Consider the following 17772-nt stretch of genomic DNA (forward strand, 5'->3'; position numbering starts at 1 on the left):
ACTCTTATATAGCAGGAAAGAATATCTAAACTTCTGGGAGGTTTTCAATTCTACCAATAAGCCTGGCACTGTGGCACATGCCTATAATCCAGCAGCTCAGTAGGCTGAGGCAGGAGGATGGTGAATTCAAAACCATCCTCAGCAAAAGAAAGGCACTAAGCAACTCAATGAGACCCTATCTCTAAATAAAATACATAATAGGGCTGGGAATGTGGGGCTCATTGGCCTAGTGCTCCTTAGTTCAACCCCTGGTACCACCATCTCCCCCCCTGCAAAATTCTACCAATAAACAAACTCAGCCAAGGAGTTTATAATACTACTGTACTTCATTCATAGTGTCAGAAACAAAAGGAATCAGACCCTAGTCATTGAAAGAATGTCCAGCTGTTGGATGAGACTACCAGCCTTGGTAGTTTGACACCTTTTCTGCCTTACCAGAGTTCTATAGCCCCTAAGAGATAGAAAGAACTAAGGACTTGTGCTGGGCTGACTTATATTAATGCAAACATTATAAAAAAGAAATTATGATGGGAAAAACTTGTGCTGGGAAAAGGTTGTACTGAGCTATGAAAAGTATGAAAGGGATCCAGATTATCATCCCTTTGGAATCTAGTAAAATAATCTGCCTTTATGTATGAAAACTCAGTTTCAGCCTGTAGAAGTTGAGTGAGAAACCATACTCTGGCTCTCAAGAGTTTAATCAGAACATCCCTGGCCACCTGAAGTTCCTCCCACAGGGAACTGGGCAGTCAGCAACAATTCTCCAAGCAGCACTGGGGAAGGGGAAGACTAGAAGGCCAGAAGCCAATAATACGCAGAAGCCTTCAAGAACTTAACTCTAAGGGAGCAGAATGAAGAGACTCAATGAGTGAAAGCAAGGTCTACTTCCCTTCCCCAATAACTGACTTCCAGAGTTTCTTTTTCAGCCATCTCTCACTAAGGAAGCATCTATCCAAGGAAAGAATAAACTCTCTCCTCAAGTGGCTTACCCAGTACAGCACATCTGTCCAGCCCTCCATGGTGATACACTGAAACACAGTGAGCATGGCAAAGGCAAAGTTATCAAAATTGGTGATGCCTCCATTTGGGCCAACCCAGCCACTCCTACATTCCGTGCCATTGGCGGTACACTGGCGTCCATTCCCTGAGAACGCACATGGAGCTGGGTCCTCTTCAGCTACGATATCTGTAAAGACAAAGCAGGATATGCCACACTTGGGAGAGGAACATCCAAGCCCAGAAGACATGCTAAAGCCTAGAACACCCCATCTCCCACTCATGCCATCTCAGAATCCTAGTTGCCCTTCAAGGCCATTTTGAATACTTCTTCCTCAATGGAATTTGCCATTTCCTCTCATCACAATCCACTACTCTTCACTCTGTACTCAATCTTACAGTTCTTTCCTGAGCTTACAGATCACAATGTTATTGGTTTGGCTCATGGAGGTCCCTTATCTTGTTTGCTAGGACACATTACACAGGAAATCAGAATGGAAAGGAGATTAAGTTCTCATTTATTCTTAACATAATTCACACTAAGAACTAGCTCAATAGACTTGCTGGTATATTTGGCATCAAGAAATACCCTTCTCACATTTTTTATTTTATTTTTTTTTTCTAAAACCAAACGTTGCTTATTGGGGAAACCAAAACTTTTAAAAGTTAGATTAGTTACCATTTTCAGTTCTTACCTGAGTCAGCAAAAAAACATGTTTTGTGCATTTTTCCAATAAAAAGTTCCAATCCTATAATAGCATAGATTATGATTACAAATAATACCAAAAGGGCTATGTGAAGGAGGGGAACCATGGCTTTTATAATGGAGTTCAGGACAACTTGTAAACCTGGGAAAGAGAAAAATCAGTTTGTGAGCCAGGAAGACAATTCAGATGAGGCACATATATGATTCCTAATAATACTTGCTCTGTTTAAGATGTATAGTAATAAAACTGGATGGAAGGTGAGCTGAAGAGGAGAATTACAGATCACCTAATCCAACTGCCTATCAGGAAGGAAAAATAAAGCCTGTGAAGGACTGCTGATGTCACTCTTTCATTTATTTATACATTACTTATCCATTCAACAAAACTCCTTGACCATCTACCATGTGCAAAATAAAGGTTAGTGCTTTGGATAATATGAAAAGATATTACATAAAGTGTCTCTCCCAAGGTTATGTTCTAGAAGGAAATATAAGAATATTATACAAATTATTCTCAGGTAGCACACAGATGCTATAAGCATATTAAATGGTTAAAATTAAAAAGAGATGAAAGACATTGCCCTTGAGTAGGGTGAGGGAAGACAACTCCTAACAGGGCCTACAGGGTGAGTAGGATGGATTTCCACAGATGGGCATGGAGTGAGAACCCAGTACCAAGAGTAGCACAGCAGGAATGAGCACAATGTAGGTTTGGGGTGAGGTTTTTTTAAAAATATATATGTATTTATTTATTTATGTTTCAGGTGCACACAATATCTTTATTTCACATTTATGTAGTGCTGAGGATCGAACCCAGTGCCTCGTGTATGCTAGGGTGCATGCTAGGCGAGTGCTCTACCACTGAGCCACCACCCCAGCCCTGGGGCAAGTTTTGATCAGTGATCATGTAGTAGAAAAGAACATCAGGAAAGAGAAGAAGATTGCAGCCATATCATTCTGAGTTTTGAATTTGGGTTATGGAGCCAGACTTTAGTCCATCAGCAAAAGATAGCTTCCTCATAAAGATGAACAGGACAGCAGCAGGTGAGATAGGCAAGAAGTATTTCAAGAGTGACAGGACCCCCAGGTAGGTTAGAATGAGGATCAGGATGAGACCAGAACTGAACAGTCGGATGGAATGAAAGAAAGGCACTTGGTGGCACTCTGAATATCTAAGCCAGGGTAACAAAGAAAATCCCAACATCCAAAACAAAAAACAAGTGTTTCAAAAGAAGGATCTTTCGGAATTAGGGACAAAGGCCAGGAGGCAGAGGAACAAGAGTGACTTTAGATCTGTCCAGTTTGAACACTTGGCATAACATTAAGGTGCAAGTGTCCTGTAGCTGAAATGTGAGCTTGATAAAGGAGAGACACAGGCGTTGCACAGAGCAACCATGCAGGTCCAACTGCCAAGGAAGAGATGGGAATGATGAAGAGGGTTGGTGGGGGATTGGGAGAAGGACAGCAGGAATCAGAACCCATACTAGAACCAGGCTTCCTGACTCCCTGGTTACTGGTCCAGCGTTCTCCCCAACACCCATGATCTCAAATTCTGCCGTTTTTCTTTTCTCCTTGTCCCACTGTCTCTCTTTTCTCAAACTGCCCTTTTTCTAGTATATTCTTAGTTTCCTAATACCTATTCAAAGAAAGAATATAAGACACTGATGTACTAAAGGTAAATAAATTAAAAGTCAGAATAAGCAAAGGAAAGAGAATACTTACCAGCAATAAAAACAAAAGTTTGCCATTACAAGTAGCATTGGGAAGAGGCAGGGGAGTGGGAAGGTCAGGGAGGGAAGATTGACAAGAGGGTTTCACATCCAGGAAGACCCTGTCTTTCTAAAGCCTTCAATACAACACAATACTTGGTGCTACCTTTAAATGTTTAAATGTTTATTTGGGGGGAAATATGACAAGTAGTATGATTTTCAATATTTTTGCATCCTAAAAGGAATTAAATGGAGGGGCATGAAAAACATTGGCTTGAAACTATGTGGAGGGGCTGGGGCTCGGGCTCGGGCTCAGTGTAGCGAGCTTGCCTTGCAAGTGTGAGGCCCTAGGTTCGATCCTCAGCACCACATAAAAATAAATTAACAAATAAAAGTATTGTCTCCATCTACAACTAAAAGAATATTTTTTTAAAAAATTAACTATGTGGATTTTTTTTTTTTTTTAGAGAGAGAGAATTTTTTTAATATTTATTTGTTCGTTTTTGGCAGACACAACATCTGTGGTGCTGAGGATCAAACCCGGGGCCACATGCATGCCAGGCAAGCACACTACTGCTTGAGCCACATCCCCAGCCCCAGATTTTTTATTCGTTTTTCTTTATTTTTTTGGGGGGGGGGGCATGGATAGGTCATCCCAAATCATCTATCAGTTAGCTTTTCAAGATTATGGAAACTATATGCCTCACGAACATTTTTATGTTTAGTGTAACAACTGTATTTCAGATTGGCCCAATTTATGAGATGACAGAGTTGTACCTTAATGTGAACAAGTATATGAACTTTATATTCAGTCCTTTGGACATAATCAACATGTACAGTAGATCTCATGGGACTCTAATCAAGGAGGTATGAGAAGGAGTAGAATGAATTGCCAGGCCAAGAATGAGGGGACGTGGTGCTGGCCTTGTGCAGCTGCCCACCAGCTTGAGAACCTCTAATCACCACCTCTTGACAGGCCTTGGCTTGCTTATTTAAAAGAAGATGCAGAGAAAAGAGACTTTTTAAACAGATGATGCTTAGAAAACTGGATAACTATATGTAGAAAAATGAAGTTAGACTGCTCTCTCTGATCCTGAACAAAACTCAAATTGAAAGGGATCAAAAATGTAGGAATTATATCAAACTCTACAACTGCTAAAAGAAAACATAGGGCCAACACTTCATCATGTAAGTGCTGGCACTGGCTTCCTTAGTAAGACTCCAAAAGCACAAGAAATAAAACCAGGAATTCAATAAGTGGGATGCCATCAAACTGAAAAGGAAATGATTAAGAGCATAAGAGAGCCCACAGAATGGGAGAAAATCTTGGCCAGCTACTCCTCTGATAGGGGATTGATATCCAGAATATACAAAGAACTCAAAAAACACCTAAAACACACAAAAAACCCCAAATAACCCAAATCAATAAATGGACAAAAGAACTAAATAGAAACTTCTGAAAGAAGAAACACAAATGACCAAATCCATGAAAAAATGTTCAGCTTCTCTAGCATAATTAGGGAAATGTAAATCAAAATTGCACTAAGATTTTTTTCTTACTCCAGTCAGAATGGCAATGATCAAGAATATGAACAATAATAAATGCTGGTGAGATGTGGGGAAAAGGTATGTTCTTGGTGGGACTGTTGCCTAGTACAACCAATCTGGAAAGCAGTATGGAGACTCCTCAAAAAACTAGGGATGGAACCACCAATATGACCAGCTAAAATACCCCCACTCATTGGTATTTTCCCCAAAGATCTAAAATCAGCATACTACAGCAATATAGCTACCTCAAAGTTTAGAGCAGCATAATTCACAATAGCTAAAATATGAAATCAATCCAGATGCCTGTCAATAGATAAATGGATTAAGAAACTGTGGCATTTATATACAATGGAGCTCTACTCGGCTATAAAAAAGGATGAGATTATGGCATTTGCTGGTAAATGGATGGAAATAGAGAATATGGTTCTAAAGAATTAAGGTAAATTCAGGAGCTCAAAGGTCAAATATTTTCTCTTATGTGCAGAATCTAGAGTAAAATAAAGGAAAGGGGGATGAAAGGACAGGATAATATAAAGAACCAATCAAATGTAAATTAATACACAAGTCAAAGGAAGTCAAGTAGAGGAAGGAGAATGGAAGAGGGGAGGAAGGATAGGAGAGAAAGGGGGGATCATGAACTGAAACCGATTTCCATGTATGTACAAGTTTGTCAGGATGAACTAAAGAGCTCTGATTTTTTTAAAAAAATGCAGACATACCAGAGTATCTTTAGAGTTCTTTCCCACTTTGATGATCTTGGAATTTGGTAAACACTGATCAGCTAACTGAATCCGGGTGGTAAATAACTCCACAAACGTCTGAACTACCACTTTTGAAATACACTTGCCTTTCACTAATGACTATTCCCATACAAACATGCACACAAAATTATGTCTTCTAGAATAGTCTGAAATCTCTTTTGAAGGGAGCAGACAATTCATAGATAAGTATAAATAATGAAACATTCCTAGGCATTTTCAATGATTGCAGGTACTTAGAGAAGAATCATCAAGCCACAGATGCCAACCAACACAGGAAAGAGCATGGCCCTGGAACCTAACTCCTTCCCCTAAAAAATCCATTTGGGTTTGATGAGAGGAATGAATGTTCCCTTCTTGGTCAGTTAAAATACAGGCTTAAAAGTCCTCCTGTTTCTCCCTGTTGTCCTGTAATGGGAGAGATCAGATTTCCATCAAGTTGCAAATAGTAGTGTTTCTTGGAAAAAGTTAAGCTATACAGTTGAAAACTGGCTCTCCAGAGTATGGAGGGGCACAGTACTAGTCCGTCTGCAGAAACCTCATTAGTCAACATAATGCCACGTGGATTCTGGAATTTTCACCGGCCAGAAGTGCTCATGCACGCACGAGCCATAGCCTCAAAAGTCTGCATGCAACAGTCCTGTCATTTTTCTCTTTGGGGGAAAAGGCTGTCATGGTTACTTTGAAATTAGATTAAGCTATAACAACTAAATCGGAAACAACATGTTTGCTCACTGAAATTCTCATTTAATCTTGTTACACTTAAAAAAGCCAGTCATTTTCAAGGTATTTCTACTTTTCCCAATTGCTTCCAGACAGTTCTGTGGTTCAGACTTGTGCTGATCTTTTTCAATGAAAATAAATGAACCATCTGGAAAAACAAGTACACATAAAACACCACTTCCTACACTTTAAAATGTTAAATTTGGAAATAATTCTGTGGGGTTTTTTTTTCTTCCAGAGGATTTTTGGTGCATTCTGAGTGCCAACAGGTTTAATAAAATTCCATGAAGAATTTCTGGAGAAAAAAAAATCTGTGCTCTTCCGATGACTTTATGAATTGTAGAAAATAGGCACATCCTATAGTCCTGTATCCCTAACTTCAGTTTTGAGCAGGTGACCATCTCAGAAGCACCAGTCCTAAGAAAGGCATTAGGACTTCTATCCTCTGAAGTCCCCAATACAGGGGTCTGCCTAAAGGGAAGGACAATGAGGCAAACCCCATACTTCTCAGAGAAGGCTTAGAGGTCTGCAGCTCCAGGCAGCAGTGCACCTGTTCCAATCCAGGTATGATTCAACTTGGCCTGGAGGTCTGATCCAGAAGCAAAACAGGGCCTGGCACTCCCTGGTACGGAGGACTTAGTGGATACCACCACTATCTCTGGCTCTGAGAACTTCCTCTGTGCTTCAGACATGGTGCTAGGGCTCTCCCTCCATTCTCTAATTAGGTTCTCACAACCACCTTCAAGGCAGGAACTCCTGTACCCTATATGCTGGTGTGGGAGCTTAAACATTCATGCCTTTCCCTCAGAACTAGACAGACATATAAAAAATGAAATTAAGTCATTTGCAATAAAAAGGGTGGAACTTGAGAACACTATCTTAAATGGAATAAGTCAAACTCAGAAAGTCAAGGGTTATATGTTTTCTTTCATTTGTGGAAGCTGAAGAAGAAAATCAGGAAGAGGGTTTTGGATCTCATGAAAATTGAAGGGAGATAAGTAGAATAGAGGAAAGGGATTGGGAGGCAGGAGGGAAAGAAAAGGAAAAATACTAGGGAATAATATTGGCCAAAATATATTGTTATATTATGTGCATGTATAAATACGCAACAATGAATCCCACTGTTATGTACAACTGTAATGTACCAAAATATGGAAAAAATAACTGGACAGGCACAATTCTTAGTAGTAGGATGGCTATCCATATTTTCCAGAAGCCCAGCCCCCTGTTGCTCCACACTTTGAAAAAAGGCTGTGAGGCAAGTCCTCCAATACCCTCCATCTACATCACCTACCACTTTCAGAGAGGCAGGCCTGGGAACAGGGAGATGATGGTGGTATACCATCAGAGAAGAAAACTACACTGGAATCTGGATGTATGAAGCCAAGGTCTCCCACCACTACCCAGCCTCTCTGCAAGAGGAGTCTCTCTTCTACAAAAATCAGAATGACAATAATCACCACATGCCCCCTTTCAGGGCTATCTTGGAGATCCAAAATGACAGTGCAAACCAGTGTTCTGTCAACTGTAAAGGCATCCATGGTCGGTCGGCTGCTGGGCTACTGACGGATACAAGGCAACTCACCTCAAAGCACTCTGTTTCATAATCCTGAGACCCACCTAGAAGAAACAGATCAGCACAGTCCTGGCTCTAGGAAACAAAAAGTGCTTACTGGGCACTCCTGATACTAGTCGAAGTGGTCGTAACACTCGGAAGGCACGGAGGGCTTTGACATCAAAGCCTCCTGATTTGCCGCTAGAGTGGTTCCCGCCTTCTGTTTCTTTGGTTAATTGTTCCAAAATTACACTAAACAATCTGAAAGAAAGAAAGAAATGTCTGTCACTCAGGGAAGCAAAATAGGATGATAATAGTAGTTATTTTTAAACAAGGGCTAATTCTGGGAGGCTGCTGCCTAAGTAAAAAGGAGGCAGAAAATAGGGTTCTTACCCTATCCCTTGTTCTAAAAGGATTTGGGATAGGAGCTAATGTCATCTGTTTCCATGCCAATAGAGCATCCCAAAGCAAGTTAACCTCCACCAAAGTAAAGGCTCACAGGGGATCCAGTGATGACAAGTGGAATTGCCCCCAATCAAAATGGAAATAACAGTGATCCTGGTGATCACCATCTATGAGTACTGGTGATATACGTAAGCACTTCACATCTCATCACATATGTTGTGCAGCAGGGATCAACAACATTTTACGTGTGCAGAGACAAATTCAATGGGAACAAGTAATCTGTTCAATGTCACGCAACTAGTGGCCAACCATTTGAAACCAGGTGTGCTGGTCCCATGAGAATGCAGGTTCCATAAGGACACAAAGTCTTTTCAAAGACTTTGTAAAATAATTTGTTTTTTACTGTTTTGTTCCTTTAGTCTGTTCTAGCCTAGTGCCTAAAACAGCTCCTAACATACAGGAAGTGCTCAAAAAATATTTCATGAGTAAATCAATGAATGACTTCAAAGTCCCACATCTTAATGTGTTATACCACTTTCAAAGCAATCACTGACACACACCCCCACCCAAACCCTCATAGGAATATTTAGGAAATGATGTAAATCACAGATGCTAAGGAGCTGTGCAAAGACTAAAAACAGTTACCTGAGGGAAGGGATTAATACCATTCTCTTTTGAAATGTGAATAATATTGTATCTGGCAAACAGGATGAATTTTTTCTTGCTCTCAGAAGGTTTTTTTTTTTTCCAGATAAAGCTATTTTCAGGCAATCTGTTCATTTGACAGTTACTTTTACTCTTTAAATAAATATTTATTCTTTGGAATTGTTACTCGTTTTTCAGAATAAATATAAACTTACCCACTACAAATAGCATCAACTCTGGCCAATCAGATTGTAGGAATGATTGGCCCAGCAACAAAGAAAAGGTTCCTAAAGTTTAATTAGCAGCCAAAGGAGAAATTCTGCCACCACTGGCAGGCCTCTGGATCTCCAAGACACTAAGTCCATAAAACGCAGGGTGGTCTGATTACAATCCTGATCGGGCACAGCCATGTCATTCTGGGCATTTATAGACCAGCTCTTTGTTGTAATAACAGTACAGCAATTAGCAACAGATCCAGCCAGAAGGGAAAATAAGCCAGATATCTACCTTTTCAAAGACTTTGTAAAATAATTTGTTTTTAGTTTTTCAAAGCCTCTTACGACAGGCTCTCCCTAGTTATAACTGGGGAAACATATCATATTTATGATAGGTTTCTCATTAGCCTAGTTTAAAAAAATTACTGTGAACTCCTTCAACAAGAACAAATTCATAGCCACACAGAAACCAAGCAAAAGGAAGAAGAAAAACCTCAAAATCTTCTGAAATGTAGAAGCCACAGGAATTTTCATCCCATGGGGTTAGGAAAGTAATTTATGCAGGTGGTGACTTAAGATTGCCTTCAAGTATCAGTGTTTTTCACTGTGTACTTTATAGTTCTTTTATACCCTGTTCTTCAGCAATGGCCTTGAAAATAGGTGAATAATGTCTCTCCCATTGCAGAAGAGGCTGAGGAGGAGAGAAGCCAGCTGCTATTCCTGGACTGTACTGGGCTGGAAGGGGCTGGACTACTTCCATACCTAACAATTCTGAAACTGTTAGGAGTTTAGGAAAGTTTCTTTCTTTGGGCCTCAGTATCCCGCTAAGTAAAATGAGAAGTCTGGATTTAGGGACACCAGAACCCTGCCCTTCCCATTCTCATATTCTGTGACTCTAGTTCCCCTCATTACCACTGTACCAAAACACACATACATACACACACAGTGCCTAAAATGATAAGGACATGAGAAGAACATAATATTTACCCCAAGACAAGAGGAAAAGAAAAAAGAAAGAACCGCCTTAGTAGCTGCAGAATGACACCATGCTCTTCTTCACAAAAGTTTAAGGGATGAGCCTGAATGCCTAAATGTCTCTTTACTGAAAAGTCAGAGAAGTAGGATAAAAGTGGATTTGAATCAGACTGTATTTTAAAGGGAGTGACGTCAGCTCTGCTAGGCCCATTGAGTCCTCCTGTGGTCACATTATTAACAGCTAATATTTTAGAAACACCCATTACTTCCTTAATGCTTGGTTAGTGGGAATATTGACAAAAATAATAGGTCATTGTGGACTTGGAACAGAAAATCCATTGGACTGAGATACAGACCGTAGTTGGAAACTCTAGTGAGCAGGAATTTGATTCAAATGAACACATCATAATTCATCTTTTAAAAACTTTTATTCTACTTTTTCTTGGACTGTAATTTAATGTACATTTTAGATAAAAAATAATAATAATATGCTCTAAAGTTTTTCATATTTAATGAGAAAAAGATTGATGAGTCCGGTTCTACTTTAGTTTCCTATGTAACTTAACTTTTAAAATCAAGTTTATTATTTTAATTTACAAACAATAAAATATACCCATTTATAGTGCAGAATAAGGCGAGTCTGCAAAGCATATGTCTAGGTAACAAACACGACCACCAAGGTGGACTATCTCCAACCCCTCCAACAGCTCTCTTATTCCCTAATGCAGTCATCTTCCCTCTGTCCATTCTCAAGGATCCACAGCTTGGCTCTTTATCCACATAAGATTTTTCCTCTTCTATAGCCTATAACAATAGGATCATGTAGTATATTCTCCTTTTTGTTTATCTTCTTTTGCTTACCATGTTTTCTTTAGGTTCAGCCAAGTTGTTAAATTTATCAGTAGTTTGTTTCTTGTTACGGGGAGTAAAATTCCACTATGTAAATAAATCAGGGTGAGTTTATCATTCACCTGTTGTGGGATGTTTGGATTATTTGAAACCAGCTTTCCTCTATTATGAATAGTCTTTCTGTGGACATGTGTTTTCATTTGCCTTGGATAAAAACCCAGGAGAATTAGTAATAAAGTCACATGGTGGGTTTAATATTCTAAGAAACTGGAAAGATTTTCCTAAGTGATCGTACCACTTTCCATTTCTAGAGGTATTGTGTGAGAGATCCAGTTGCTCCACATGTTGGCTAGGGTTGGATATTTTTGGTCTATTTACGTTTAGTAATCCTAGTGGGCACATAGTGTTGCCATGTGGTTTCAAGTGACATTTTAAAAATTACTAATGATGTTCATCTTTTCAGAAGTTTGTTGGCCTTTCTTTGGGGGCAGGGTTGAAGACCTAGTCAAATTTTTTGTTCACTTATGTCTTACTATTAAGTGGTAAAAATTCTTTATATATTTTGAATACAAGTCCTCTGTTAGATGTAGATACTATGAACAGTTTTCCTACTCTGAATTGGCTTTTCACTTTCTTCTGTCTTTTGAAGGAAAGTTCTAAATTTTGACAAAAGTCTTATTTTTCAATTGTATTTTTTATGGCTTTGTATCCCTGAGAAATTTCTGCCTACTCTGAGATCATAAAGATATTTTCCCATATTTTCTCCTAGAAATTTTATAGTTTTTAAATCTCACAAGTAGGCCTCTGATCCATGTTAAGGTAATAATTATATATGGTTTGAAGTAAAAATAGAATTTTTTATATTGATGAACAGTCATACCAACACCATTTGTTGAAAACAGTTTCTTCTTATAAAGACATTTTTCTAAAACCAATTGATCACAAATATATGGGTCTATCCCATTGATTTTTATGTCAACTCCTTATGCCAATGTCATACTATGTTGACTCCTACAGCTTTACAGTAAGGCTTAAAGTCAGGTTCCAGCTTTGTCTTTAAAGATTTCTTAGGCTAGTATAGAGTCTCTCTCATTTCCACATAAATGTTGGAATAAGACCGTCATTCTTCTACAAAAATCCTGCTGGGATCTATATTAGGATTCAATACATAGGGTGTAATTTCTTTCCAAATCAAGCTAACAATATTGAATCTTTCAAAATTTAAGCACAGTACTCCATTTCTTTAGATCTTCTTTAATTTCTCTCAGCAAGATTTTGTCATTTTAGTGGACTATTTATGCCTAAATAGTTTAAGTTTGGGGGGCTCTAGTGTAAAGTAACATTATAAATATTCATTTCCAATTGCTAGTACGTAGAAATCCCCGTGATTTTTTTTTTTACAGTGCCCTTTAATCTAGAAACATTCATTCAGAAAATCCATCTATGGTTTTAATTTTTTAAATTCTCTGAGATTTATTTTATGGCCAAGAATGTTGTCTCTCTTGATAAATGTTCCATGTACAAATGAAAAGAATGTGTATTCTGCTCTTATTAAACCAAGAGTTTAAAAAAAAAAAAACTAACAGTCAATTAGGTCAATGGTATTGTTCAAGTCTCCCTACATCCTTAGTGATTTTCTGTCTACATGATCCATCAATACACTTCAACAGAGTATTGAGACGTACAATTATAGTTGTAGATTTATCTATTCCTCTTTTGCTTCTATCAATTTTTACTATGTATTTTGAAGCTCTGTTATGAGACATATGTAAATAAGGATTGTTACATTCTCCTGATGAAATGATTTGGGGGCACAGGGTGCTGGGGAAATCAAACCCAGGGCTTCAGACATGCCAAACAAGTTCTTTACCACTGAGCCATATCCCCAGTCCCAATAAAATGATTCTTTACCATTATGAAGTCTCTCTCTCTATGCCTGATAATATTCCTTATTCTAAAGTCTACTTTTGAGGTAGTAATATAGCCATTCTGGCTTCATTTTGATAATTTTTGCATAGTATACATTTTCCTGTCCTTTTACTTTCAAACTGTGTCTTTATATTTAGTGTGTGTGAAGACACCAAAGAGTTGGGTCTTGTTTTTGTACATGCACAGTATGATAAGCTCTGGATATCAATAAGGATTTCACTGAGCTTAAATCTACTGTCTCACTATTTGTTTTCCATTTGTCCTGTCCTTGGTTCCTCCTCCTCTTTCCTGCCATTTCTGGACTGAGTTTTTGGGTTTTTTTCTCATTTCACTTAGGCTCCACTATGGGTTTATTAACTAAACTTCATCATTTTTCTAGTGGTTTCTCTAGGGCAAGTGCCAAGAAAAAAATTTCCCATAAAGTGCCAGATAGTAAATATTTTAGGAGTTGCAGGCCATAAGGTCTCTGGTGTAACTAATAACTTTGCCATTAAACAACAAATATTCATTGACATGTGGTTGAGTTGCAATAAAACTTTACTTGCCAAAGAGGTAGCAAATAAGCTACTTTATCACTGGGGGCAAGAGGACAAGCTTAAACCAGATTTGATTTACAGAGGATAATTTGCCATTTGGTCTCTAATGTTTAAAACCTACATGTTAACTTATCCTGCTCTGTCTTCAAGTATTTTATCATTCTACCTATTGCATAAGCATTTGATGAGTGTAAAACAATTATTTCTCTGTTCCGGACTTTTGTGAATTGTTATATATTGTTTCTATAGAAGGTACAGACTCTACATTTTTTCTCCTAAAGAGCTTCTAAAATGAGAAAAGAAGTCTTTATATGTACCCATCCATTTATCTTTTCGGGCATTCTTTGTTTTGTGTAGATCCACATTTCTAGCTGGTGTTATTTTCCTTTAGTCTCAAGAACTTTGACATTTCTTGAGGTGCAGGTCTATCAGTCATGAATTCTCAGCTTTGATTTGTCTAAAAGTTGTTTATTTTGACTTCAGTCTTGGAAGATATTTTACTGAATAAGAACCATAGTCTGACTATTTCCCTCCAGAACTTTAAAGATGTCTATCATCTTTGGCTTCCATAGCGGATAAAAAGTCTGTGATGTCTTTTTCTCCGTTTTAAGATTTTCTCTTTATCTTTGGTTTTTAATAAATTGATTATGGTTATGACGTGCCTTAATGTGGCTTTCTTCATGTTTGGTCTGCCCAGCAGATTTTGAGCTTGTTTAATTTCTGAGTTTTTATTTTTCATCACATTTGGAAAATTTGAAGCCATTCCTTCAAATATATTTTTTTTCTGTCTTCCCTCAAACCTCTCCTTCTGTGATTCTAAAATATATCAGTTAAACCATCTGATAACTTCCCACAGGTTACCAAGGTGAAGTTCATTTTCCCCTTAATTATTATTTTTGAGTTGCTATATCTAATTCCCTGAGTTTTTTCTTTGATAGTATCTTAATATGTTATTAAGGCAATTCAGAAATTTTTTTCAGAGATATTTTCAGCTCTTAACATTCCATTTGGTTCTTACATTGTCCCATCTTTCCTCATTATAGTTATATATTTCTTTTAGGTCACAAACATTTAAAATAGCTGTTTTAAAACTATGTAATGACTTTCTTGCTAATGCCATCATCTCTGTCATTTCTGAGTTTGTTCCTATTGACAGAATTTCCTCCTGATTATGAGTCATATTTCTTCATGGGTCCAGTCTTATTTAACTAGATGCTGGACATTTGGGAATTACTTCAAGTATTTAGATCTCATTCTTTTCCTCTGAAGAATGCTAAATTTTGTTTTGTCAAGCAGTTACAGTATTCGCAGTGGGTCTTCTCCTTTTCAGGCTTCTTTTCAAACACTGTTGGCAAGGGTTTCAGATAATCTTTACACTAGAGCACAGGATGGCAAACTTTTTCTATAAAGGGCCAAAGAGTAAATAACTTAGCCCTTGTAGACCTAAACTATTCACCTCAAGGATGTAAAAAATAAATATGGCTATGTAACACTAAAACTTTATTTATAAAAGCAAGCAGCAGTAGATGGGCTAGGATTTGGCCCATTTTTGCCAATGCCCACTCTAGAGCTGCTTTAGCACAACTACTGATGGTTTTACTGAGGTCCCCACTGCAAATCCAGGGTGTTTAATGAGGCCTTTTACTCCAACTAGTCAGAACTGGAACACCTTTCAGTCCCGTGTCAGCTCTGGTTGTTATTTACTTTATAGCTTCCCAGTTTCTCCTCTTCCTAACAGTGCTCTTTGCCTGGCCTCTTGGAACTATACTCCACATAAGTGTAGCTTAGTCTTCTGCCCCAACTCCAGAGGACCTGAAGGCATATTCATGAAGCCCTCTATGATGAGTTCCCTCCCTTCCCAAATTTGAGGTACTCAGTCATCCTGAACTCTTGACTCCTAAACTTGGTGAGATCACCATGTTTGCTTTGTTCCATGTCTTTGAGCTGTGCCGGTATGAACAAAATGTCTCCAGGCAGAAAGACAAGGTGATTATAGTAAAAGCAATGGAGGTAAACATCTCCATTCTCTACCTGAACATAAAGTCCAGGGGCAGGTGAGGTACAACAGGGTTAATTACAGAACCAAGAGACCTACAAGGCTCCTGCTTGCCATTCTTCAACACAGTGCACCATTTCTATATATCTGCCAACTGTTCATTTTTGATGCACTAACTTTGCAATGATGACCTAGATGCTAATGTGCTTTGGTGGATTTTGTAAAAGCTAACTTTCTTCCATATGGATCCCACTGTAACTTTCTAGGTTGAAAGGACAGGCCCCAAACTGATTCCACTCTTCCAATATCCAGTAGAATTAGTCTCCAATGATAAGCCAGTGGATTCATGATCAAAGGATAATCCAAAAGAAAAAATCACTTGCACAAATGCAAAAGGCAGCTAATCAAAGTTGTGGAGATGAAAATAGCCTATTTTTAAATCCTTCTCTACAGACACAATTTTAGGAAAAACCATACAGCAGCTAGGGTAACTAAGACTTTGATAACTGATTCATTTCTCTCCTAGGTGTGAAAGGAGTAGGAAAACACAGGCCACTACTTTTTAACATTCTAACTAAAACTATTGGCATCTTCTTCCTGAAACAGGAATTTGAAAGAACACCTGCTTCTCTGCATTTTCTAACTTATTTCCCTTTATGCCAGATACCTGACATTATTCAGACAATTGTTTTTGTTTTTAAAATGGGATTGTGATGTGACAGTTTCTCCCATAAGTCATCAGAAAAAAAAAAATAGCTTTGCTCAAGGGATGTTAAACAACAGAATACTTCTGCTATGAAGGGGTGTATATGTAATTTTAGCAGGGTGCTAAGCTTAAGAGCTCCACTCATTTTCTCTGACCACAGCAAGGATAGTTTATTTGTGGAGGTTCAAGGCTTGTAAGGTGAACCGTCTTATATCAGGAGCTCAGCTTCCCTTCTGTACCATGTTACTGAATGTAGGAGTATGAACCTTCAAACCAGTCTCTGCTCAAAGACGGACAGAACAGTACTGACAGCCTCAGTAGCATTCCTGGTAGGCCCTGGTGCAATAATTGGCATAAAAGAATAACCATCTTCCCTCAAAAGACTGTGTTCTCTTCATCTCCCAGCCCCACCCCTTTCCCATTTTCCAGATAAACATTTCCTCCAAGTAAGAGGGACTTACCCTACTATTACTATAACAAAATCCAGTAAATTCCATCCATTCCTAACATAAGCATTAGGATGTAGCAATAATCCATATGCAATTATCTTCAAAAATGTCTCGACTGTAAAAATAATCAGGAAGGCATATTCTACTTTTTCCTGTGAAGAGAAAGAAACACACACACACACACACAAAAAAAAATGTGGGGTGGGAGAGACAAATAAACAGTGATTAGAATCAATATCTCAAAGATATAAGCATTTTTCTCCCAAGTTTTATTATGAGAAAGAAAACAATTACACTGCACCTAGTCCAGGAAGGCATTTTAACACTGAATTTCTCATAAGCAACTAAGTGTAAAACACTTTTCATTCCAGGCTGAATGATTGCATTTTGCCACCTGCCCTAATGCGTGTGCAATGAGTCTGCCTAGGACATAACGGGCATGTTTGTTATTTGCACATATTTGCAAAACGCCTGTTTTCCTCCTGAGATTGCCAAATCAGGTCCAGAAAAGCACAAGGGTGCAACAAAGATTTCAACAGCAACCTTGAACAGAATGTCCTCTGGAAGGAATGAAAATGTGCCTGTTTTGACCCTTACTTCCTCTTAAGTTCATGTCTAATTTTAAGTTAGAGTCAGCTTTATCAGTGAAAAACCAGGTGACCTTGGGCAGGTCCCTCCCCTTCTCTGGGCATAGCTTCCTCATAGGCAGATTGAAATGGAGTAAATTCAGATGCCAAACACTGTCCGACTACTGGCGAGCTGCCTCTCGGTGGCTGACACTTCTGAGGCGCCATCACGTGCTTGTCCAGGGAGCCTGGGCTCAACCTCCAAATCCTTCTCCTCCACCAGCCATTCTCAGACTGCCAAACACCTCAGTGTGCCACCTGCTTGAGGACTACAAGACGGGAAACCTTCCAATTCCAACCCATCGTGATTCTACCAGCTAAGGAAAACACCTCAATCATTAGTTCTAAATGTTTTTAACTCCTTTTTTTTAAAATAAATGTTTTCTTCATGGGGCCCTGGTTTCAATAAAAATAGGGACTAACAGGAATATGCATAACCAAGAGGC

General features: G+C 38.5%; 1 protein-coding gene across 27 annotated transcripts in view; it reads right to left on the reverse strand.

Moving 5' to 3' along the window:
* The window catches only part of Cacna1d (calcium voltage-gated channel subunit alpha1 D), a 315967-nt gene that overhangs the window by 138906 nt on the left and 159289 nt on the right, over positions 1 to 17772 (reverse strand). For 26 of the 27 annotated variants that reach the window (XM_005317204.5, XM_040289735.2, XM_005317206.4 and 23 more), the window contains exons 4-7: positions 16713 to 16852; positions 8114 to 8256; positions 1692 to 1844; positions 990 to 1186 (exon numbers count right to left, since the gene is read on the reverse strand). In XM_005317204.5, coding sequence (XP_005317261.1) covers positions 990 to 1186; positions 1692 to 1844; positions 8114 to 8256; positions 16713 to 16852 — 633 coding nt within the window. Of the gene's footprint in view, positions 1 to 989; positions 1187 to 1691; positions 1845 to 8113; positions 8257 to 16712; positions 16853 to 17772 lie in introns of those variants that run through there. The other variant, XM_078038425.1, reaches the window with a different exon arrangement.

Source organism: Ictidomys tridecemlineatus, chromosome 2 (assembly GCF_052094955.1).
Source record: "Ictidomys tridecemlineatus isolate mIctTri1 chromosome 2, mIctTri1.hap1, whole genome shotgun sequence".
In the NCBI taxonomy this organism is placed as follows: Eukaryota; Metazoa; Chordata; class Mammalia; order Rodentia; family Sciuridae; genus Ictidomys; species Ictidomys tridecemlineatus.